Here is a 26,446-nt window from a genome sequence, read left to right on the forward strand (position 1 = left end):
ACTTAAAGAACAATTTGGCCAAGCCAGCTACACAGGAAAAACAAATTAAGTGAAGAGTACATATTTCCTAAATGATGGCATGCCATTACATAGGTGACCATCAGGACATACGTCTTGACAGGTAGAGACTTTGACAAGATATTGTTCTTTTCCTAGAACTGAATAGGATAAGAATATCAAGCTATATTTAATTTGGAAAATTATGCAACCTTTTCAATGATTTGAAGTGTCTTACTGTGACAAAAGCCTATCTCTTTTTAAACACCAATATTCTCTGATGGTGCTGTATAGCTACAAGTCATGTTCTCAGAAGAATTACAATTTCAGGTGACTCAAAGGGTAATGGTAAGTTTAAGTAGGTTGTAGCAAATTACCTGTGATGACTGGTATGTGACAAATGTCACGGTGAAGGGTGTATATGACTAGAAGAGGAAATGGGTTAGTCTTGGAGAGAGAATAAGAGTGAACAGATGAATAGACAATACAAGGATTGCCCTGAAACTACACCCACATGTGTCTAAATATATATTGTAGACACACATATACACACATGTATCTATGTGTATATGCATATACGTGTGTGTACATACATATGTATGTATTTATCTTTTTTAAAAAATAGTGGAAGGCCTCTAGCATCTTGGGTATGTCTATGGATACAGAATCTATGAAAAGGAACCAAAAAAACCCATTGAGAATGAGAAGGCAGAGACAGACTGTAATTCACAAGCTTTGGAGCGAATATTGACACCAGTCTGAAATCACTGAGGTCATGGGAGCATAAAAGTATAGAAGCAATAGACTTAGGAATAGATATCCATTTGAAAACAAAATAGAGGATCTTGACAGGAAAAAAGACTGAAGTTTGCTTATGTTTTCTCAAGGAGATCATTTCTTTTGCTCTAAGGAGAAAAAAATATAGAATAGTGTTTTGGCCCTTTGCTTTAATAAGGAAGCTCTGTGTGTGTGTGTGTGTGTGTGTGTGTGTGTGTGTGTATGTGTGTTTGTGTATGCGTGCGCACATGTGTGTGTGTTCCTTTTAAGTGGATTTGGCAAGTAAAAATGGAAAATAAAAACAAAATTTAAAAAGAATATTGCCACATTAAAACCAAAATAATCCTTTTTCTCCCACTTCCAGGCAGATGTTTTGATTATATCATTCTTCAGCACTGAAGAACATGGCCTCTTGCTTCAAGACAGCTTTCCACGGTCTTCTGCCTACCAGGCTCTTCTGGGTATTGAGGTGCCGCATTATTACTTCACAAAAAAAGTGAGTCTTCCATCGGAAAGACTAGTTTTCTGATCCTTTATTTTCGTGGCTAAGGCCTGATCAATACCAATTTTTCCATTGTTTTGAAATACGAGTTGGCTTCACAGTGTTTAACTATTATTTTGAAGATCATGTGCCATAATTTAGCACCCAAAATGTACATCTATAATAACGAGAGTTTCATTTTAGAAAAGTCTTATAATGAGAGAGTACTGAATTGTGAAGAGTGAGGGTTTGCTTCTAGGCCTGGGACAGGTTGAGTGCTGGAGTGGAGAGCAGGCTCACCATCCAGAGAGGTTCCAGCTAAAATCCCACTGGATAACCAAGGGCAGCTCATTTAATCTTTTTTAGGAGTTAGTTTTATCATCTGTAAAATGGGAATAATCAATCCTATAACACCCACCTCTTGGCCTGTTGTGATGCTTCAATTAAATAATATTTGAAAAGCAGCATGGAAACCTGCTGCTTAAGCTCTGTAATCTTGAGGAAGGGTTCCCTGTCTCTGGATCCTCAGTTTCCTTACTTTTCAGATGAAAGGGGTTGAACAAGGTGTCCCCTAAGGTTCCCTACACCTCTAGCTTTCTCTGAGTCTATCATTCCTACGTTTTGGGCTAAATTAAAGGATATAAAATATCCACACGGAATGTGAACACATTCATAGATGGCCATGAGATATTTATGAAACCAAACAGGCACGTCTAGGAGTCGTGTAATTGTTGTGAAGTCCCTGAGGAATGTAGTGCATCCAAGAAACCCATTTCCTCTTCTAGTCATACCCCCCCCCATCCCCACTCCAAGAGAACTCCAACCCTCTCCCTCTACCTCTGATTAAATTCTGACACTGCCCTACCTCCTTCGGAAACAAACTTGGGGGAGGTCAGATTGTTTTCTCTTCTGATCATTTTTTCTTTATTCTCCCAATAGAAAAAAAAAAACAGTTTAAAAATCTGTATATATCTTTGCCTGCCTATTAGGTTAAGGTACTTTATAATCAGTTTAGAAAAAATCTCTTATCATATCCAAAATGATTCAGCTGCCCATTGGACTTCTGTCCAGAAGTCACTAAGTGGTTAGCATCAAACAATCCTGGTTATCAACAGAAAGATGTAGTTTGACTTCTTAATTTGTGAGAGCACTTTGGCTTACCTATGCTGAGCCATATCATAATGTTTCATTATAGATTAGGATTATCTTTTGAAAATATAGATTCAACATATCCAAATTTTCTCATGTCAATAGATAAAAAATACTCCCCAAAAATGACCAAAGTATGTTTCCATTTTAGAAGAGTGCTTGCATAAAAAAATATCAAATTAGATTGTACTTATAGATATTTTGGGTAAATGAAAAAAATACTGAAATTAACTGAGTAAAGAGGTGTGCTAGTCTTTGTTAAGCTTTTTGCTCACAATATAGGTAGAAGTGGTATCATTAGATGGCATCCATTAGGATTTCACTTAATTTTTCTGCATCCCTTTTTCCTCCTATTTGAATTATAAGACTTAAAAAGAAATTGATTACTCTTAGTGTATTTCATTCCAGACTTTTCATCATTGCTAAATGGCATGTCTTTTGTTCATATTTCTATGTTACTTATTTTTTTTCCTCCTTTCTCACTTTTCCTTTTTTATTTTCCAATGCTCATAGTTGTTGTTTCACAGAGGATGTATTTATAAGGCATTTGTAAGTACGCTTTGTCTTGTTTGTTTGTTTTGTACCTTTCATTTTTCTGTTTTTTATTTTAAAGTGCAGTAGTCCCGTTTGACATATTCTTGTGGTTAGCAACCATGTCTAGTTTTAGCCATATATTTGAAGAAGCTAATATGAAAATTTTTCTTCATTTGAGGTGTCATAACTCAGTCAAAATTTAATTGAGGGTTCTCTCATTTCTAGTTTTACACTTGGTATATGATTTTGAACAAATTAACTTCGCTTAATTTCATTCCTGTGCTTCTCTATTTATAAAAGAGAAAATGATTAGTAATCTTCCTCACAAAATGATTTTGAAGAATAACCAATAATTACATGCCTTTTTCTCAGCTATTAGGCTATGCCTCATTTTATGAGCTCAATATTTCTATTTTGCTCCAGCCTTATTGCCTTCACCTTTATGTAGGAATTAAGAAAGTAGGGGAATGTGAATTAATGAGTGAAAAGCATTTATTAAGTGCTATTGGGTGCCAGGCACTGTGCTAGGTCCTGGAGATACAAATACAAAAGCAAAGGCAATTTCTGCCCTCAGATAGCTTGTATTCTAATAGGCAGCACAAGTATGAGAATGGAGGCCCAGATTGGGTACTATGGTTTGGAAATTTGCAGAGATGATGTGTTGACAGGGGAATAGAAGGGAAAATAAATGAGAAGAATGGATTAACATGCCCTGATTTGATTCCGATTCTGATTTGATTATGATACTGATTTGATGATGGTTCTGGAACTAAAACTGCTAAGAGGAGGAACTCCAAAGGATATAGGGTTGAGAATCTAAAGGATATGTATGTGTCAGGAGAAGAGAAAATGCTATGGGAGAAATGTGAAATACGGTGGAAGACACTTAGATGTGGCAGGCTATGGAACCTGAGAAAAGTCCTTAATAGTATGAATTACTTTCTGGTGGTAACTTAGCATCAGAAGGTGGATGGTGTAGTGGAGAGAGTGCTGCACTTAGAGTCAACAAGAGACCTGGGTTACAAGCCTTCTCTGACACCTGACTAAGCTGTGTGACCAAGGGGTGATTACATCTTTCTTAGCTTCAGTTTCATCATCTCTAAAATGGAAAAAAAAATAATGCGTTTTTCTGCCTCACTGGAATGTAGAAGGATTACAGGAGATAATGTGCTGAAGGTGCTTTTGAAACCTTAAAACACTATGTAAATGTCAGCTATTGATATCAATCAAAGCCACAGTACTGTTAATATTATTTGTATGTAGCAAATTATCCTTGAAAATCAATTCTTCTTGCCCAGAGGGCAAGCCTGTGAGCTTTTGTGATAATTAAACTTCTTTTGTCACTTTATTATGACTTTCACTGGCATGATTCCAATCTATCTCTTAACCTTCCAGTTTCTTCTTTTCTATTTATCCACATTTACCACACTAAGGGCAAAATCTTATCTGCTTTGCCTTGTCTTAATTCAGAACTGTTCTAGAGTTTTTATTATCATTCTCTGCTTTGGTTCCTTTACTCCTACTGAAACAATTCTTCACTTCCATCACTATCTCAACCACTCCTTCCTCCTCATTCTCTTAATCCATCAACTCTCTTCTGGATTAAATTGCTTTTTTACCTTTTCCAGGCCCCTTGGTTCGCAATTTCAACAATATTCTCACTAGCTCGCTAGAATCCTTTACTTAACCCTAACCTTGTATGGTGCCTTCCATTTCAACCCCCAACCACTAGTCACTATCATCAGCGTTTTTTATTTCCGCTCAGAGATACAGAGCATTGCTTAGAGCAAATTACTTTTCTTCTTTAATTTAATATTTTCCCCAGTTACTTGTAAAAATAATTTCTAACATTTGTTTTTAAAACTTTGAGTTCCAAATTCTCTCCCTTCCCCCACCCCAGTTGAAAAGGCATGCAATTTCATGTAGGTTATATGTAAGCAGTCATGCAAAACATTTCTGGAATAATCATGTTGTGAAGGAAAACATAGACAAAAAAAAAAACTCAAGAAAAAGAAGGTTAAAGAAAAGCATGCTTCAGTCTGTATTCAGACACCGTCAGTTCTTCTCTGGGGATAGATGGCATTTTTCATAAGAAGTCCTTCAGAGTTGTCTCGGATCATTATATTTCTGAGAATAACTGTCTTCCACAGCTGATCATCTTAGAATATTGCTGCTACGTTGTACACAGTACATTTCATTTTGCCTCGGCTCATGCAAATCCTTCTGGGTTTTTCCTAGTGCAAGTTATTAAATCATGTGTCTTGAAGTCTACAAAGTCATGCACACTGTTACTCGTTGATTGTTTTGCACATCTTTTTTTCATTTAAAAATGGAAAAATAACTTTTCTTTAGAATACAAAACAATACAAGAGTTTATGGAATTTACTATAATGGCTTTTCCTAAAAACTTCCAAGACAAAAGATGTAATTCTGCTAAAGCTTTCCAAGGATGTGTTCCAAAAGGAAATAGCTATTTATGGTCTGGCAGTGGCAGTGATATAATGCACTATTTCAGAGTACAATTCATTTACTTACACTTCTATATTGAAAATTTTACCCCTACTAATCTTTGATCCAATTTCATTGGATATAGAAACACACAATTTGAATTACACTCATTCGATGCAAGTGTCAGGTAATTATAATACATGTGGGTGTTTTTTGTTTTGTTTTGTTTTTTACAAAGAGGCTCAAAGCATCTTATCAGGTCATAAAAGCAGTTACTAACTATGCCTTATTTTATGATGTTTAATAAAAAGATACTCCTCTTGAAAATAAAAATCAAGGGATCTATGGCCTGATAGAAACAATTTCAGTCATTCACAACATGCTAAATTAACACTTCTCATCACTAAGATCCCAAGAATGCATGTGAGGGACAAAAACTGTTAAATTGCATGGTAATGTCTATGGTTATTTTAAACATGGGCATGAATCCTTAGCATAGACCTTTGTCAAGGGAATTAAGAATCTAAGGCAAAGTTTGTTTCTCTCTATTTAGAAAGGACTACTGTTTCTCCACACTGTCTATGACTCTTAGAAAATAAACTGTGCCTCCATTGCTTATTTAAAACTACATTTTTATAGAGCTATTTAGTACCTGATACAGAAAAACAGTCACAAGTAATTTATTCTTAAGAATCATTTAACATGAAATTATACAAATAAAATTTGTATCAACACAAATTCACATTGGTCATAACAGATGGCAAAGGACAGAGCAAAAACAAGAAAACTAAATCTCCACTATACGTAATTGATCACAGTTGTGTCATGTACTCTAAAAGCCTTCTATAACATAGTCGTCTCAGATCAATAGAAGATCACACTCCTTTCAGTGTCCTCATTCTGAAATAGAGGCTGCTGGAGGCACCTGTTTTCTCCATGTCCTTCTTTAATATGATTGGTGATTGTTTTGGTGACCACCCCCTTGAGATACTTTGCCATATATGTGCCAGCTGCAGAGCTCCTCCCTCCTTTTTGTTGTTTTGGTGACTGCCTGTATAGCTCTTTGCGTTGGGCAACTTTGATTTCACACTTCCCCAAACCAATCTGATGATATCTGTTTTCTAATAATTTCTTTACTGGTTCTATATATGTGATAAAACAAAATCCTCTTCTTTCATTTGTTTTTGTGCCCATAGTTCAATATTTTCAATCTCACTCAATGCTCCAAAATATTCTTTGATTTGTTCTTCAAATGGATCTGGGTTCAGTCCACCAACAAACACCTTCTTAGAGGGCTTCTTTCCCTTTAAAGCTTTTTGACCCTTTTGAAGTCTATCAACTTGCCACCCAGCTTGTGTTCTTTAAGTTTCAAGATTCATTGACACTGGTAGCATCTTTAAAAAGCACAAATCTGAATTCCCTTGATCTTCCCATGAAGGAATCTGTTTTAATTGTGCAGTCTACAACCTCTGTAAAAGGAGACAGGTATCAGTGAGATCTTTCTTAACCCTCCAATAAACATTTTACTGTCTTCTTACTAGTTCTTGCTCTCCATGATTTTGGAGCCCTCAGCGAATTCCACCAAGTTGTACTCATTCAAATCGTCCATGGAGGTGGGGCTATTGGCCAGGGGCAGGTGACTTGGAGAGGGTGTTTTAGCTGCAGACTTCTCCTTCCCATTCAATTATTTGCCAGATTGAGATAGTTCTTTTTTTTTTCACAGTGTTTTTCTCATCTAAAAATTCTCCTCTCACTACTCTTAATACACGATTTTATTGCATCTTACCTGCACCCAATGCAAAACAATTAAGTGCTACTATGTGAAAGTTAGGGATACAAAGATGAAAGAGAAACAGTCTCTGCTCTCCAGGACCTTACATTCTGCTGGAAATTGATAATATGTAAACAGATAAGTATATGCATGGTTATTTGATGAGAGAACAAGAAAACTACCAGTTTCAAAGATTAGAAAAGGCTTCTCATAGGCAGTGACTCATGAGTTGAACCTCAAAAGAAGATAAGAATTTTAAGAGTCAGAGGTGAGGATCAAACAATAAATAAACAGTAGGATACAAAAAGGGACAAAAGACAGTTCTTGTCCTCAAGGAGCTTACAACCTAATGGGAAGGAGGAATATATTCAAAGCCCAGAGGTGGAATGCTGAGTTTGGGAAAAAGCAAATAAGGCAATTTGGCTGGAACATAGAAAGCGTGGAAAAGGATAATGTAAAATATTCCCATAAAAGTTGCCTAGAGACATGTCGTGAAAAGCTTTAAATGTGCATTTGAGGAGTATTTTATCTTAAAGGCAATAGAGAGGTTCTTGAGAAGTAGAGAGACATGATCAGACTTGTGCTTTAGGAAGATTTTGTTAAATATTTTTTTCTGAACTTAACAAACATCAAATAAAATGAGTGTTTCCGTATACAGAATAGAATATGAAGAAAAGATTATGCATGAAGCTATGAATTTCTTGTTATATGCAACTTGCTTTTCTTTTAGAATATATAAAAAATCCAACATGTAACCTTCAGAGCAATACCACTCGTCTGTGATTCTTTCTGTTCTTTTCTTCTCAGCACTAATGTTTGCTTCAGTGGCCCACTTTTCTTTCTTTCTTGTTTTCGTCACTCTATCCCTATCCTCACTTTCTTTCCTGTCCCTATTCCTAAATTGGAAAAAAAAAATCCACAAGGAAAATAAACTCTTTTAATAAATACACATAGTCAAGCAAAACAAATTCCCACACTAACCTTATCAGAAAATGTGTGTCTTATTCTACATCTTGAGTCAGTCACTTCTGTCTGGATGGGAGCATCATGCTTTATTTATTACTAGGCCTCTGAAATTGTAGTTGATCACCATGTTGACCAAAGTTAGGGACACTACTTAGGTGACTCTGGATTGTAGAATAGAAAGGAGGGAAACCAGGAGCTAATAGTCCAATGGGAAAGCTATTATAGTAGTTCATGTCAAAAGTCACATGGGGCTGATGTCTGTATGAATGGAGAGAAGGGATAAAAGCAAGATATGTGATAGTGGTAGAATCAACAAGTCTTACAAACATTGGATAATGGAAGATGATTGAGAGGGAAGAATGAGGGATAATATCAGATTTATTAATCTAGGTAACTGGAAAGATGACAATAGTGCATGAAACAAAAATAGGGAAAATTAGAGGAGGAATAGGTTTGGGGAGAAGATAATGAATTCCATTTTGGTCATGTTGAGTTTGAGATACTCATTGGAGGGATATTTAGAATGTCCAGCAAGTAATTGGTGATGTGGAATTTGAGCTGAGGAGAAAGAGGAGAGCTGCATGTTGTAGTAGACAGCCTGCATCCCCACACGGCTCGGTGATGTAGTGAAGAAGAAAGACACAGGAGGCGGGAGAAGATAGACCAACTACGTTTATTGATGTGAGAGTCAGGGTATTTATAGGCAGAAACTGCAAGCCTACTTGACATTCTGCTTGTCTCCTGCCCTAGTGATTTAATCAGTGTTATCTTAAAGACTGTGAGCCTAGAGGGCATCTATTTTATATATCCCTTGTTTTCTGTAGTTCTCTTGTTTGTCTCACGGGAGACAGCAACATCCAGGGGGCATGGAGAGCCATTCCAGATGATAATGAGCACAGTCTCAAAGAACAGTTTCCCCAAGGTCTATCCTGATCTTGTCAACCGCACTCCACCCTGGCCCTCAACAGAATGTCATCTGCATAGAGAAATTGAAAAGATATTGTAGAGGAAGAATTGACAAGATTTAGCCACTGGTTTTAGATGTATGGTTGTGGAAGAGAGAGGAGCCAAAGATGGCTTTAAAGTTGCAAACTTTTTAATAGGAAGGATGGTGGTGCTTCCAAATGAAATCAAGATTAGAAGCAGTATAATTTTTGGGAAACTATAATGAATTCTGTCTTGAATATGTTGAATTAAGATGCCTACAAGCCACAGATGTATAGGAAGCAGTTGATAATAGAGGACTAATTATGACTGGATATGTAGATTAAGAGGCATCTACTTAGAGATGAATTCATGGGAGGTGATAAGATCACTAAAATGGAGGATGTAGAGTCAACAAGGTAAATGAATATTGGTTTAAATTAAAGCAAGTTAAATGGTTTATAAATCTAATTCAATATGAAGTGTGTCATATACACATGTACACACACACAAACACATACACATATACACACAAAACTTTGAAAGACTTAAGAATTCTGCTCAATGCCGTGACCCACTATGCTTCCAAGTAATCCATGATGAAACATACTTTCTGACAGTTGATGGAAGCTCTAGTCCTGGGTTGGATCTAGTCCAACAAGCAACCATTGGTGGTTATGAAGAGCTGGAACATACTACCAGATTTATCTTTTTAAAGCATCAATCTAGTTATGGCTTCAGTGGTTCCTCCACTATGGCCTAATGAATAAAGTTCAAATGTAGCCATTCAGGTTCTATGATTCAGCTCCAATCCACCATTCCAGTATTGCCCTTCCACTACTGCCTGATGCTGTTAGAAGAATCAGTTAATCATCATTATCTGAACAGACTTTAAACTTTCCTACCCCTGAACATTTATGTCGCCTCTTTCGTGAAAACTACTCTGATTTCCCCAACTAAATATTATCTTATATCTACTTCCTGTAGACCATCTTAGTATTTGTGGGAGCATTTCTTTTATGACTTTTATTACACATTGTCTTGTGTTTTAGTTATTTGTATACAAGTCTTATTTCCATTCTAGACTATGCACTTCTTTTAAAATAAATGTTTATTGATACATTTTTATTTTACATCACCTAAATCACCCCTTGCATGACTTTGCCTCTCCATCCCAGAAAACCATCTCATGTAATAAAGAATGTTTTGAAGAAAAAAAGAAAAAAATTAGCAAAACTGATCAATATATTGAGAAAAATCTGAAAATACTTTCAGTGTTCCACAACTGTGGACCTCCCACCTCTGCAAAGGAATAAGAGGGGTGTCATCTTATATCTCTTTTTGGGGACCACATTTGTCTAAGACTGTTAACTTCTTGAAGGGAGCAACTAGTTCATACCCATCTTATGTTCAATATAGAGTACCTAGCACAGTTGATGCCTCACGTTCAACATCTGTTGTATGCGTCGCCCTATTCACAAAGAGTCTCTTAAGTTAATAATGGCAGAATAAATGCAAAATCTCCCTGTTGGTTTTCTTTCCATAAATCATGGTTTGGAATCTCATTCATATAAGAACAGATCAAAAAGAGACCTTACCAGATGATAAATTAGGAGAATCTTTTTGAAGAACAATCTTTCAGTATATTATGAAAGTCGGAGAAATGATACTTTTGGATTCAGTCATTTCATTGTTGGAAATACAGCCGAAGAGTGTTATCAAGAAATGTACCCCAAGTTCACTCCCCCTTCACCCTCGCCCAGAAATTCTAGGCTCACATCTGTTGGATTCATGTGTAAGATGGGCTGGGCCCCTGCCTAAGGGCTCTTCTGGACCCTCCTGGCTTCAGAGTGATTATCAATAGTAACTGGTGCTGTTTCCCTCCCAGCCTGATGTCTTTGTTTTGCTTTGCTTCATTAAAGGGGCCATGCCCTTCTTAAACAGGCCTAGTCAATGAATGGGTGTTACCTCACCCTAAGTGAGTACCTGAATAGACCTGTGGCCTAAAGGGGCCATGGTCTCCCAGTGCATCTGGTCATCTCCAGACATTCTGATGAATATCTGGTCACTGGATTCAGATGGCTCTGGAGGAGAAGTGAGGCTAGTGACCTGCACAGCCCTGCCTCCCTCAAAACAAAGTCAAGTGCAAGTCATGTCATCATTTCTCTGATGTCACGGTCTTCTTCGGCAATGAAGGATGAACACAACAAGCTCCAAGAAAGTCAGGTTTGCTCCCTAGCTCTCCCCCTCACTCTAGGGGAAAATTCCAGGGAAATCCCTAAAACAAAACTTAGATATAGATCATATCTAGGATCTCCTACAAAGATACTTATATACTATGTAGTTATTGGGCATGGAACAGCTTTTTATTTCCTTCACCACAGAGAATGTATAAGATGTTAAGGATGCATCAACATGCACAAACTCAGGAAATAAAGATCAAACAGCTCATTGCACTCATTACTTACCTTTTGTGGAATTGTTAAAGAGATCTTCCTCATTTGCTTCAGATCTGCACTGTCTAAGTGTCATGGGGCATTGGTGAGGTCCAAATCTATCCAGTCATGACACTTCTTTTGTCTATCCGCTGTGGATAGTCCAATGAGACAGTGTTTCTCTTTTCCAAAAAAGCATTCTGTTAAAAGCTCATCTTCTCCTCTGGGTGGCTGGTGTCCAATTCTCAAGTTTAGAAACTCTTAAGTTCAGAATTATCTATGAGGAAATGATCCCAGGTTTGAAAGCCTCCTCCTCCAGATCATTAGTCTCTGAATTTTGCTCAGGAAAGCAAACAGAAAGGTAGGAGGGTGTTTGGCATTCCCGGAGCTCTAGTCACTGGCTTCTTCAAAAGCATATCTTCCATTTCCATATTCTCCTACTGTCAGTTACTATTTCTATTCGGAGAGGAGAGAAAAAGAGATCTTTCCCCCTCTCCCAAATATCTCAATTTTCAAGGAAGAAAAAGTGTGTAAAAAAAAAAAAAGGTCTCCTTGATTAATTAGTGAAACTTCTCACTTATAAACATAGGATAGTCATTTTCTCATTAAGAGTCTCTTCTCCTAGGCCTTGGTCAATCCAAAGCGGGAAGTCTAGGCCCTGGGGAGTTCACTACTATGTTCTTCCAGCAAGGGCCTATGGTGCCTGTGTTTTAGCCAGAAGCACGTGTATAGCTTCTTGCATGGGCCCAAATCCTGTGATCTCATCAAATTGATTAGGGTAGAGACTCAGCCCTACTCAACACTACCAACAGGTCAACATTCCTTTGTTGACTATACATAACCTGCAGTTCTTCCATCTCTCTTTGTGTCTTTCCCCTCCTAAACTTATTCCTTGTCCATACCACAGCCACTGGTTCCTCTGCTCCCACCTCCCATTATCTCAGTTTATCCTGCTTGTGTTGGCCTCATTTTCTTCCCTTCAAAATCTTGACCAATGCAGCTTTTCCCTCCCCTCTTCCCTGCCTCCCTTTCCTATACTCATTTATCCCTCTCCAAACATTATCCACTTCCACCCTCTGGTTTCTTTCTTCATTCTGTCCGACTCCTCCTGGTGGGACTAGCTCCACTGGTTTTTTTATGTTGTTGCTTTTTTATAAACTTATCTTATCTCAACTGAGCGCTCACTGAGGCACGGCCATGCTTTTGTTCTTCTGTAATTGAGTGTTACTTTCTCCTGGGAGGTAGCTGGTGGCTCAGTGAATAGAACCTGGGCCTGGAGCCAGGAAGACTTGAGTTCAAATCCAGCTTCAGAAACTTCCTAGTTTCTGACTAGGGACCCTGGGCAAGTCACTTCACCTCTGATTGCCTGACAAAATGGATCCACTGGAATGGGGTCATGAAAGATTAGATGAAGGAAACGACTGAACTACCACAAAAATTCTCCATAGTATTTGTTCCAAAATGTCCCTTTTTTCCTCAAGCTACCTACACCACCATTTCTCCATTCTTTCTCAGCAGCAAATACTTGGATCAAGAAAACTGAGATATATTCTCCTCTGTACCTCAAATGTCCTCCATATGATCCTCACTCTCCCCTTTGCTTCAATTTCTATTGAAAAGGTCACCCTCCTTGCCAAGGCCAACCCCTCTGTTTGTGCTGTAGATCCAATGCTCCTCCATCTCTAGGAGTTGGACCCTTTGATCATCTCTCCTCTTCCTTCTTTTGTTTTTTTAACTTGCCTTTTTAAATTTTTTATTCTTGTATTAACAAATATCAACTAAAATAAATACTTCCATATTCATAGTAGAACAGAAAGAGAATTGTAAATGTGAATCTCCACTATGTACAGCTTGTTTTCCTTTTCACATGTATCATAACTTTTAAAGCTATCTTTCTTGTCTGTTATTCCTTCTGGCCAACCTTCTGTTCTCTTCTATACAATTTAAGAAAAAGCATCTTAATGACCCGCTTTTCTTTTTCCTTTCTCTTTTTTTTTATTGGCAATCCTGTCCCTAAAACCTCCCTCCCTTTAAAAAAAAAGAAAACTTGGACAAAAAGAAACTTCAGAGGGACCCAAAAGGAGTATGAATGGGTGTATACAAATGCACATAGTTGTAAAGTATATTTAACTGATTTTGTTGATGTTTTTATTGTTAATTACAAAATTATTCGTTAAAATAGATAGAACTTACCATTCCCTGGCTTTTGAATAAAGAACTGTCCTTGGCGGTATTTATTTTCCTAGGAGATTTACTAAGTGTTATCTTATATAATTAAGGATTTCACTATTGCTGAAGAAGCAAAAAGCCATAGACAACCCAGATGAACATCCCTATATCTCCAACAGTCCTTGACAATATAAACTCGTTTATTTTTATGGTGAATGTCATATTCATCAGTATGACAGGGAGGGAGTGTGGTACAGTGGGAAAAGGACTAGAGTTGCAGCCAGAAGAGACTTATCTGTAAATAAGAATAATAAGGTCCTACACCTCCCAGAGGGAGGATCAAAGACCTTAAAGCACCATATAAATGCTAGTAGCTATTGTCGTTATGATTATTAGAGAAACAAATAAGCCCAATGTATAGCAAAGAGAAAGATACCGAGGAAACATTGAAACTTTGAGAATGTAGCTTTAAGGAGTTAAGCAGAGATAGAATAGTTGAATTAGTTCCCATCTAATAGGATTTTATTTGCCTATATTATGTGTTAGAAGTAATAGCCAATAGCCCTAATGGTTTTTAAATACCCTAAATGTCTTTGTGCATTCGGGCAGGACTACTTGGTCCATTTGCAAATAATTCAGTCTTCCTGGAAATGGGTCTATGGGCTATAACAAGTATACTTGCAAAAGTTGAGATTAGAGAATAGGTATTGACAACGTAGGTAAATTAGTCATTGAGGATGACGAATTTGATGATGCTTTTTACCATTTAGCCAGGTGAAACAGATAAAGAAGATCACATGGATTCTACAGCTCACCGAGTTCCCCAAATGGTAAGCAAGAAACCCCTACGAGATTTTATTGGGCTAGAAGAATGTGACAAGACTACCCGGGAAGCCATGCTGAATTTTAGCTTCTTTGTCACCATTGGAGATATGGATGAAGCTTTCAAATCCATCAAGCTCATCAAAAGGTGAGAATGATTTTCACTAAAGTTCTGGAATATTGTGTAGATACCCTTGGAGGTCGTGCTGTCGAACACTCTCCTCTTCTGTTTAGTCAGATTGAAAATGATTAACTCTTTTGTTACAGTTTCATCACAGTGTGTTTTTATGGTTTTTTTCACTCTGTGAAATTCCATTGAGATTAGTAGGATGCCAGGACATGCCTAGTACATTCTGTTGTACAGAAAGGGGGTTCTAGTTAAACACATCTGGTGGTAGGAAACAGATGAACAAAGCTCTTTTGACTCTTCAGTGCTCAGTTCATCACAGCTCACTTATTTCAGTATTTTGATTTATTTAAAAGGATTTTGAATATTTTCTACCTAAATGTCTTGCAGTTGTTATACACCAATTATATTTCAATAACAAATAACAAAACACAAGTTAAAAGCTAATTAAAATGATAAAGCTTGCCCTTCACTCCTAAGCAATTCACAAATTTAGGCAGAGGCTCTCCGTAAACAACTTTCTGTCAGTCCCCAGAAGAATTGGGAGTTTGTTAGAAGAAACAGTTGGCAAATCTTACTATCTGAGAGATGGAAGGTCATCATTAATAACAGAACTAAAGTAGACAAATATGAATGAAATAAAGTCATTTGGAAACGAGACCTAATATCTTCTGCTAGGATAGTTCTGTAGAATATGAAACATCTTTTGAAATATCACATGAATCAGAGTCCTTTTTTTCCCTAATTCCTTTCATACCCAACCTGCTTTGCAGGAATTGGGGAACTAGTTTTTCCCACATTGGCAACACTGACAGTATACCTTTTCAGTTATCTGGGAAAGCAATAAGTGACTTAATGGCATAATGTTGTCCCACCTTTCAATATTTTATTCATTTAATGTAAACACAGTGATATTAGATTGTTCCTAACCACATAGCTAATTTTTAACTTTAATGCTCATTACAATAGTTCATATACAATAATATTAACAAAAAATGGTATAATGTCTTAAATATTCTTTTTTCTCATTGCAACTATTTTAGTGCATGATCTTTAATTAAAATTTTTTTCTGGAATGTAAGTCCAGCAGGAATGTGACAAGACCTATCAGTGTTTATCCAGGTCCTGATAGGAAGCTGTCAAAATAATCATATGCTCTGGTGTACCCATTTGTGTGGTAGGGATATAATAGATGATTAGTAAATATTTTTTACTGATAGATGCTTTTCTAGGATATCAGTGGGTTAAAATGGTAGAAGAATTGTATTTCTTTTTAAATAAAAAATTCTAGTATAGCCTAAAATTTGAGATCCTGCTTGTTCATTTCTTTTTAACAGTAGAATCAAAAAGAAGATCCTATGTTAAATAGCCTTGAAAGAAATTTTTGCAAGACATATTTTATTCCAGTTAAATGAGAAGGTTCATGTAGTAATGGTGGGCATTTCAGAACCTATGCCAATTTTGGAATAATGGAAGCTTAAATTGCAGAAGTCTTTTATTCACTCATAACAGAAATAATACTAGGTTTTACAGCCTTCATATATTTAGCAAGATGGTTTTCTTGATCACTATGTTGACATGCAGTATTAAGTTTTCTTGTACCCACTCAAAAATAAGCTGGTGAATAGATTAAAACATTTTGGAAAAAGCAATTGCCATTCTTTACTTATATTATCACTGTTGGATTATTATGGGCTACCCAAACATTGGAGCCAACTCATATAATTTTAAATGTATGTATATAAATATAAATAGTTATAAAATATAGTTAATTAGGATTTTTTGATTCTTCAAATTTTTTAAAGGTAAAATAGGCTCATTTCCCCCCACAATTTTCAGACACTAAAACATATCATCAAAGAACTCAATTTTCATATTCTTTGCAGAAACCATGCTTTGCAAACTCATTTGGATAGGAAATGTAAAGAAGTAGATATCATCCACACATGTTTCCATCCAACTTTCCAGAACATTATTTTGACCCTTCTATAATGAATGGGTCCACAAAAATGACAAATAATACAAACTTAGTTCTTTTTTACCCATATAATTTTACGGAGAAAATTAAACTTTAAAAAGACATTTCAGTATGTTCATCTTTTATTTTAACTTAGAAAAATAATTGGGGCATAATATAAGCCAATGACAAGGTTCTATAAGAAAACCTTAACTGTCTGATTGTAAATGCAGCTATACTTCATGTATTTCTCTGACATTTTCTAAGTCTTCCTTGGGCATTCAGCCTTCCCAAAGTTGAGGTCTTACCAGGACTGAGGTATGGCCTCTGTCAGAATAAATTAATCTAAAAACTAAGATGGAGAATAAAGTGGCTTCACTTTGCATATTTCTTTACTTATATCACAAATTTTGGCTTGTTGCTCCACTTGAAAAATGCACGCTTGTGAAATTATGTGACATAGTAAAATTTCATCACTGTACAAAAGTAGGGATAAGGGGCATATAATCTATTTATATATAATGTACATATTATTTATGTGTATCATACATATGTATATAGATGTAACCCATAAAATTAATAATCAAAAGCCACTTCACAAGTAGTGAAAATGACCTTGTAAATGTCCATCAATTTCCACCGCATTAAATTAGCACATGCATACATAGACAGTGGCCGATAGATGCCATAGTTACGCCCTCTGCTGACTTTCAGCATGGTGATTCCACATAATCATTTTCTAGCCCCCGACGAAATCGAGCAGTTAAGGTGCGACTGATGACAATAACGCGAGGTGCCATGCAGTCATCCCTCCTGTGAAGAATATTCCAGATGAGGATGGCAGCTGCTAGGGTGGCCAAAAGACAAGCTCCAATGTTCAGGTAGCAAGACCAGGACAGGTTGGTGTAGGGACCGATTCGGTAAAAAGTCACTAGGCCAATGACCAAAACAAAGCCTGGAAAAAGAAAGAATTTCCATAAAAGATTATTACAAAATTTGAAAATATTAGAATTCCTGGTTTGGCATATAAATAAAAATGTAAGTTCTCTAATTTTGTTTCCCAAACGTTTATTCCTTTATAATTAATTATGTGAGCATGGTTAACCTCATAATCTACATTTCCCTATTTCACATTGTTCCCCTTTGACATTACAGCCAAGTGGACTTCTAGCCATTCCTTAAACTTGACGTCCCATCTCTTGTGCCTCTTTGCTTCCATATAAACCATTCTCTATTCAATTTAATTAAAGTCTATAAAGCATTCTAAAGTTTTCATAATGCTTTACCTCTCATTTGATCCTCACAATAACCCTATAAAGTAGGGTATTATTATCTTCATTTTACCAGTGAGGAAAATGATAATTAGGCTAAGTGATTTACCCATGATTACACAGCTAGGAACTATCCGAGGCACAATTCAAACCCAGGTCTTCCTGACTTCAAGTCTGGAACTCACTTCAATGAAGCTCCCTGCCTCCGTTGTTAAGCATTCCTGTGTGCAGGGAAGGTACTGTGCTAGGCTCTGGGGATACCAAGGCAAAAATGAAGCATTCCCAGCCCTCAGAGAGCTTATCTTATTCTAAGGGGATACAACTTGTATACAGCTAAGTAGATGCAAAATATGTCTATATGTCTCCTCTCTATTCATAGATAATCTTTATCTTCCTTCAGAGTCTAGCGTGGGCTGGGAGTCCCCACAGTTTTTAGTGTTTTTTCTCTCTCTCTGTTCAGATCACCTGGTATTCAGCTGTTTACTTATCAATGTACTTACATCCAAACTTTCCAGCCTTCTTTTACATTTCTTCTCTTCTGCATTTCAGCCAAACCAGACTTATAACTGTTCCAGTTTTTAGACTTAACATCTTATCTCTTGCTTTTCTCTGCTGTTACAAAAGCCGTTTCATCCAATATGATGCAGGCTACTTTAATATAGGAACTCTTGTTTTGTGTATGTTTGTATCCCTACTCAACACCTTATACAGTACCTTGCACACAGTAGGCTCTTAATAATTGCTTGTTGAATTTCATTAAAATTTTGTGCAGCTTTGTCTTACATAGATCTTTAACCTGCAAATCTGTCATGATTTAAAAGGGTGTCTGGAAAGATGGGTTTGAGGGTATATTTTTGAAAGGGAATGGCTAGATCCATACACAGACTATGTAAATCATAGATCAGGCTGTGAGAAACATCTGTCCTTGTTACAGTTTATGCTGATGCTGTTAATAATGCTTGCTAAGTGGAGATGAATTGAGACGTTTTTAGACATCCCATTTGGAGAACTGGGAGTGAGGGGAATGTGCTACAGGCATTCCAATTTTCTGATTTTGGGTGACTATTTTTGCTCTCTACCTATTAATAAAAACATGCCACTCAAGTACCTCCTCTGTCTTCTCCCCCTTCTTGTTCTTCCTTTTCCTTTCTTCCTCTTCCTCAAGAATCGAGATACTAAAGAACTGGTTTCCCTTCCTCCAGCCTTTTCACCCTTTCTTTTCCTTCTCCCTTCCACCTTCTCACTCTGGTTTCTGGGTTCCTGTGCTGGAGCCTTCCAAATAAGAAAAGGAACTTTCTCCCCCTAGGAGGGAATAATAAGGATACTCAAGTCCACATATACTGAATGCCAAGGATAGCCAAACATGCTTTTATAAAGAGCCTTACTCCTGTCCATAGGAAGACCTTGATAGCAAGCGCTAAGGGTGGATTTGAACCAAGGTCCTTTGTACCTTCCACTTTAATAATAATGATACTAACAGTAGTTGACATTTAGACAGTGCTTTGAGATTTACAAAGCGTTTCATATATGTTATCTCACTTAAGCAACAACCCTGTGAGGTGGATACTACAGGTTTCGTATGAGTAGATAGGCTCCAAAAGGTCAAGAGGTTATGGCCATAGAACTACTAAGAGTCAGAGATGGGATTGGAACTCCTGTTGGCCTTCCTCTGAGTCCAGTGTTCCAGCCCTTAGGCAGTCACATTAACCACAGAATCAAAGAATTGTGGAATTGGAAGGGTCCAGTCCTTGCCCAAAATATGAACCTCATCTGCAATAAATGATGATCATATCTCTATCTGAAAAACTGCTGTGATGGGAAAAATCACTACTTCCTGAGGCAGGCCATTCTCCTTCTCCACAACTCTTAATCGTTAGGAAGTTTTTCCTTTGTTTAAGGTTACATATACATCTCTCAAACTTCCATCTGTTGGTGCCAATTCTACCATGAGACCAAATCAAGTAAATCTGATCCCACAAACTCATAAAAGACCCACAGATAGAAGACAAGCGTCATTTCCCCACCTCATCCCCAAATGGGGGAAACAGTTTTCTCTAGGCTAAAATTTTCTAGTTCTTCAACAAATCATCATATGAAAAAGTTTAACATGTATATGTTATTATACATGTATAACCTATATGAGATTGCTTGTCTTGGGGAGGAGGGAGGGAAGGGAAAGAGGAAGAAAAAAATGGTACTCAAAATCTTACAGAACGATTCTTGAAAACTATCTGTACATTTAATTAGAAAAAATAAAATCCTATTAAGTGGGAAAAAGAAACAAATCCTCATATAGCATAGTGTTCAGTACCCACTGTCCTGGCCGCCTTTATCTGTGCATTCCCAGCTTAGACATGTTCTTCCTAAAGTTCAGCAGCTGGAACTGAATGCACTATACCAGATGTTTGCTAACCAAGAACTGTAAGAACTCTCATTTTGTATGCTACAATTATATTAATTTCTTTTAGACTACATTAAATTTCTGACTTCCATATTGAACGGTGGACTCCTATTATTGAAACTGATAGGTTTCCCCATCAGTAGTAGACGGTAAGCCAACAATCACATCCTCAAGTTTCTTTGGTGCTTTGGAATGTAAGTTTGTCTAGGCCTAGTAACTTGACTAAAGAACAGCAAAGTGTTTTCTTTTAGTATATTTTTACTTCTCCTCACTTTTAATTCCCTGTTAAATATTTTTATATGTCCTATATGGAAGAGCATTCCTTAAGAAGAAAAATAAGGGTTGATTAGTTCTGCCTTCCCTGCATTGCCCATCATTATCATCTCACCCACTCCAAGGATTAGTCATATGTTCCTTGGTCTTATTATTGCCCCAGTATTGCTTTTTTTGAAGCCCTTTTGGTTATCCTTGGTATTCAGCACTTATTTCTGCTCATTCTGCACTTGAGCATTTTTTACGTTACTCTTAGAGGGCAATACTATTTGTGGATCCATCCTCAACATTTTTTTTGTTACTGCCCTTCAATCTTCAAATTAATCTTTTAACAATTTGAAACAGTTGCTGAGTTCTCTGACCATCTAAGTATTCTGATATAATTTTTTCTTTTCTTCTTCATCAGAATACTTTTTGTTCATCATCAGTTGTTGGTACAATGGGTAGAATGTTGGACCTGGAGTCATGAAGACCTGAGTTCAGATCTGGTCTGTAGACACTTACTAGCTGTATAACCCGGAACAATGCTTTTAACTGTTTGCCTCAGTTTCTTCAACTGTAAAATAGGAATAACAGTAGCACTTATCTTCTGAGGTTGTTGTGAGCTTCGAATGAGATGATGTTTGCAAAAAGTATTTATTCTGTCTTTCCTTCCCCTCATAATCAAAATTGTGTTTTCTAGAGCATCCCATCCCTCTTGAGCTGACTTCTCCAATAGAATTTTAAGTCACAGGATCCTCTCTGCATCTTTTGAAATCTATTTTTTAAAAGAATGTTTTGTTGATACTCCCTTTTTCTCAGTGACTGCCCCAATCCTGGCCCTCATAGAGGCCTCCCTCATAACAAGAAAGTGCAGTAAGTGAAATAAATAAACACATTGGCCACAGTCAACAATATCTGACTCATCCCACAGCTCTGGTGGACCACTGACTGAGGAATAAGAGGACCTGAATTCAAGTCCCACTACTTGTGTGAACTTGAGCAAGACACTTAATATCTCTGGGCCTCATTTTCCTCAATTATAAAATGAAGAATTTGTACCAGATGAGATCTGCGGTGTGTTCTAGTACTAGTTATATCATCCTATGGTCCTCTATCCTATCCCAAGGGGTAGGCAGAGCCCTGCCTCACTTAAATCCAGTTCACCTGCAAGTCAAGACATCACCCTGCTGTGTCATTGGTCGTCTTCTAGAATGAAGGATGAACAACAGGTGGTAAACGTGGTTCACCATCAGCCTATGGAGCCATGACTGGTCAGTACATTGATTAGAGTTTCAAATCCATTCCTCCAGACTTTAGGCTACATATTAGAATGTGCCTGGCTGCCCTTCTATTGTCTCCTACATGCAAAGCACTGACTTAGATGCTGGAGAAACCAAAACCAAAAGAGTCCCTATGTCTGAGGACATTATGTTCTGTTGGAATTCTAATGTTAGTCACTGCAAGCAGTTCTGAATGATTTCTGTCTATATTCCAATCAAAAACACAAATTAGTACCCAGAAATTCAGTGAATCAAATAAAAGAAACCATTTTTCCCTATTAAGCTACTATTAATATATTTGCTACCATTAATTTTCTTGTATTTGCAATATGAACATGGAAGTATTAAGACACTTTTGTTTTTCTGTTGTCAGATCTTGGGTTTTTTTATAGCATTAAATTACCGATTACTCCTCAAAATGTAGCGTACTTGTCAGATAAAAGAGCTTTGGAGAGTAATCAGAAATTGACTACAGGTTAAGTCCACTAAAGGAAAGTTTTGACTTCCTTAAAAACACCCAGCAACATCCTGGGTTCTTCGCTCTTCTTTACTCTTATAGGGCCTTCCTGGAAATATGAATCAATCACCTGGCCACCTCTTTCACTTCTCACCTGGATAGAGAACTGCACAAAGCTGCTGCCTTCACCAAATAATGATGACTCATTTCTGTGTCACTTCCTGATTGTGTTGTCTCAGATTCTTACATACGTATGCTAGGGAGAGCTTGTGAGAGTTAGGGAATAGTGTGGCCTTTTCTATGTGAAAAGTTTATGGGCATTTCCTTTTTATGCAAGTAAATTTATTCTTTCTCCAAGATTTTACTTGTTGAATAAAGTAGATACAAATCTGGAGTTTCTTTGTACTGATGTACAAAGTACTTTGTATTCTACTAACAATTTATTGTTACTTCCTTTTTATTAATAGTACAAGGAGATAATGCCATATTATTGTGGGTCATAACATGTGAATATGCTTTAAATAGATTTCCCTCAAATTGTAATTGTAGTCTGGCTGAATGTGTCAACTTTTTAACTACTATACCCTCTGGGAGTGAGTAAATAGATAGATGTGGTGGCTTAATATATTCAGGGAATAGTTCCAAGTAGAGAGTGAAACATGGAAGTTTATTGATTTCAATTTCCGTAAAAAATCATCCTATGACACTTTATTTTTCTTAATAGAGCCATATCTGTTTTTCTCCTTATAAAGCATACTTTCTATCCATTACAGAAATTTATGATTAATAGGTTATATGAATGAAATCTTAGCGTAGATGAATAAAGAAAGGGTCTGGAGATGAGGATCTTTGTAAAAAAAACAACTTTAATTTGACAGTTGTTAGCACTGAATTGTAAAAAACTTGAATCTAACCCTATCCTTGATTGGAGTTTTCATGGAAAAATTAATATAAATTTCTAGGAAAGAAATACAAAAACAATTTTAAATGCATTGATTTCAGATTTCAGATTCAATAAACCAATTTTTATTGAGCTCCTACTTTTAGCCTCATTTGCTTAGGTTTTTTTGTAGAAACAAAGAAACTGTTTCAGGATACATGGCCAGTAGCTAACAAGAGTAAGGAAATGAAAACAACAGGCATAGACATGTGTATAATGTTACAAAGTTTATAGAATATTTTCTTACAATTACACTGCTGGTCAGTCAGTATTAGTATTATTATTCCCATTTACAGAAGAAAACTCTGAAGCTCAGTGTTCAGTGACTTTGCCCACGATTGTAGAGCTAGCAGATGTCAGAGCTGAAAGTAGAGCCCAACTCCTCTTAGGTAGAATATGGATGGCATTCTTTCCATTGACCACATTGGAAGGAGAGGAGAAAAAGGAGTGAGAGCGAGCAGCAGCATTAACAAGGTGGTTACTTTGTTTTCAGAGTAGGGAGATTTGTGCATATTTGAAAGCACAGGGGAAAGAAGTAATAGAGAAGAAAAGACACTGAAGATGCTAATGGGGAGACGGCAGGATCCTGAAGGAGGGAACAGGGGATGAGCCTTGAGAGCACAGATGGAGGACTTAATCCTAGAATGTGAAAAAGGAGGAAGGATGTCACTGGACCTGTCCTTTCATGGATATGGGAAACTTCCAGGTGAAGAAACTCCCTCTACCAATGTAGTCAGCCTGTTGCCTACACCTGATAGTCTTGGATGATTGCCTAGAGCAGGAGGATCAAACCCTGCCCATAACACTCCAAGAGGGCAGCCAGAACCAGACGAAAATGTAATTGGGAAATGTTGAACAAAATAAATCAAAATATAATACAACGTAGATAAAGCTAATTTCTGTCTTCCCATGTCAGTATGTGAGCAGCATATTGATCCATGTCTGTTTGAGTTTGACCCCACTGGCCTAGAGCACTGAAAGAGTAAGTGCCTTACTGAAGGGTGCTTAGCTCGTAGTTGTCGGAAAAGTGGAACTTGAACCCAGGTCTAGAGGGTTTCAGGGCCACCTCTCCATTACACCATGCTTCCTCTCCATGAGATCAGTATCTCAGACTTCTGAGAACAGGATAGACTATTTTGTTGCCTCTTTAAATATTATAATCTAATTGTTAGCGTGTGGCATTTTATATGTTTAGCCGAGTCAGTTGAAACAGGCACAAATTACCTTCACTTCACAGAAAACAATTAAATTTCACTTAGCGTGTGAAGAAAATGGATGATATGTGGATGCTCTGGTTAGAGAAACACACAGTTTATTCCTGGAACATACTTAAAACCCTTCTAAACAGATAAAAAAGTGATAGGATTGTGGATTAAATATATACATATATGCATTATATATGTAGTATCTAACAAATTAGAGTTTTTTGTAAATCGAGTTTCTGCTGTCCTGCATAATCTTCCTCAAAAACTAATCATTGAAAAATATATATTTTTTAAAAGAAAATCTAGGTACAGATGATACAGCGATGGCCACTAATTATATCCTGCTTGAGTGCCCAAGGATCTGTGATTTCAGCTCTTTGGGTGTTTTCTTCCCTTGTGTGCAGAAGTAGGCTAACTAACCCATACTTTGCCCCAGAGCTCCACAACTGAGATGGTGTAAATAGGGCAAAGCAGTGATTTTGAAAAGTGTGTAATTTTAGAACATTTACATTTGCACTTGGAGAGAGCTTTCACTTCTGCTGCTGCAGAGAAACCAGTTAGCAAAAATGAGTTAAAATAGGAAGCTCCCAGATGGCTGCTTCTTTCCCTATTCCCTCTCCCACCCAACTGGCTGCACACTAGAAAAACTCCTTTCTGTCCTGGCCCCCACCTGCTCCTCCCTATCTGCAGCCTCTTAATAGCGTGGTGTCCTTTCTCCTTCCACTACGGGGCAACATAAGGTTTTCCTGACCTGTTTATATGAGGATGCAAGCACTCAGTCATACTACAAGATGCCAAAATGGCGAATTAGAGTTCTATCTATCTAGATCATTTTCTCTTGAATTGCTTCAGTCAAAAAAGTTAGTGACTGGTGGTCAACCCTTTGGAGATAAACTTGTGCAAACTTAGGTAGGTGGGTCCTCTGATAACACACACATTTTTCATCATCAGTCCCCATATTCAGATCTTCACTGAAGTCCTTTTTCCAAGTCTCATTACAGCAGTGAGAGGATCTTGGTTTTTTGAAAGTAATCTGAGTGAACAACAAGCTTTAGTAGTCCCTACCACGATGTTTATGTATTATATATTATGAATGTTAAATCGTAATTGTGGCTATCTTTAGCAGTCTAGAAGGAATGCATGTATCTCTTTGGTTTGAATTACACATGGAACATGCTTAAAACCCGTAGGTTATCTAGAGATAGCTGAAAAAAATTTAAAATATAGATGAAAAAGAGATAGGATGATAGATCAAATGCATATGTACTGTCTAACAAATGTAAGGGGTTTTTTTTAAAGTAAGTTTCTACTCTCCTGAATCACCTTACTCTGCCCAGCCTCCTTCCTTATGTCACCATCTTCAGGAGGAAGATGTGAGAGGTGACATTTCACCTTTGGTGACCCTGTCGACTCTCCTGGCCTGTTGTGGTGTTTCTTCTTACAATGTTAGGATGTGGGAAAGGGTTTGAGAGCTAGCAGGAGAATGGAAGGCAAAAGGAATGAGAGCAGAACAAAATATGAGGAGAAGGGGAAAAGGAAGAAAAAGAGCAGTCAGTGAGTGACAGATGATCAGAGGGTAGTCGATGGGAGGAAGGAAGATCGTGAAGCATAAGGCTTTCCCACCATTCTCTTCTTAAGGGAATAAAAATTCACCCACTTTGTTGTGCTGCCTTCTACCACTGCCAGGTCACTGCCTTCCTCAAAGCACGGAAAGGGGCTTAGTCTCTCTTGGCACTTGGGTCAGGCATGCTGAACGAGCTGCTGCAGCCAAGTTAGGTAGCCAAGTACTGATGAGTACAGGCCTATTGTCTGAGTCATTTGGTTGTTTAGAAAAGTGTATGTTAAAAACTTTAAAAACTTCAGTTTTAAACCTTACACACACACACACACACACACACACACACACACACATCCTATTTTCTTTTGAATGAAGAAGAAAATGTCTCCTGGATCATTTCAATTAATACTTAATGCTTATGTCATTTAAAATGCATCTTAATTTATATGACTATTAAGACTATCTAATATTTTTAACTTAGCTTTGGAAGGTATCTAAAATGTAATAAGCCAGCATTTTCCA

At 37.2% G+C, this 26,446-nt stretch overlaps 2 protein-coding genes and 1 pseudogene across 4 annotated transcripts in view; 1 reads left to right on the forward strand and 2 right to left on the reverse strand.

The window, feature by feature from the left end:
• The window catches only part of IFT140 (intraflagellar transport 140), a 173,062-nt gene that overhangs the window by 84,463 nt on the left and 62,153 nt on the right, over positions 1 to 26,446 (forward strand). For both annotated transcript variants that reach the window (XM_072599983.1, XM_072599993.1), the window contains exons 17-18: positions 1,139 to 1,270; positions 14,422 to 14,621. In XM_072599983.1, coding sequence (XP_072456084.1) covers positions 1,139 to 1,270; positions 14,422 to 14,621 — 332 coding nt within the window. The remainder of the gene's footprint in view (positions 1 to 1,138; positions 1,271 to 14,421; positions 14,622 to 26,446) is intronic.
• Positions 6,171 to 7,010, reverse strand: LOC140499137 (heterogeneous nuclear ribonucleoprotein D-like pseudogene; annotated as a pseudogene).
• The window catches only part of TMEM204 (transmembrane protein 204), a 49,660-nt gene continuing 39,296 nt past the window's right edge, over positions 16,083 to 26,446 (reverse strand). For both annotated transcript variants that reach the window (XM_072600155.1, XM_072600164.1), the window contains exon 4: positions 16,083 to 17,512. In XM_072600155.1, coding sequence (XP_072456256.1) covers positions 17,268 to 17,512 — 245 coding nt within the window. In that variant the 3' untranslated portion in view covers positions 16,083 to 17,267. The remainder of the gene's footprint in view (positions 17,513 to 26,446) is intronic.

This window comes from Notamacropus eugenii, chromosome 1 (genome assembly GCF_028372415.1).
Source record: "Notamacropus eugenii isolate mMacEug1 chromosome 1, mMacEug1.pri_v2, whole genome shotgun sequence".
In the NCBI taxonomy this organism is placed as follows: domain Eukaryota; kingdom Metazoa; phylum Chordata; class Mammalia; order Diprotodontia; family Macropodidae; genus Notamacropus; species Notamacropus eugenii.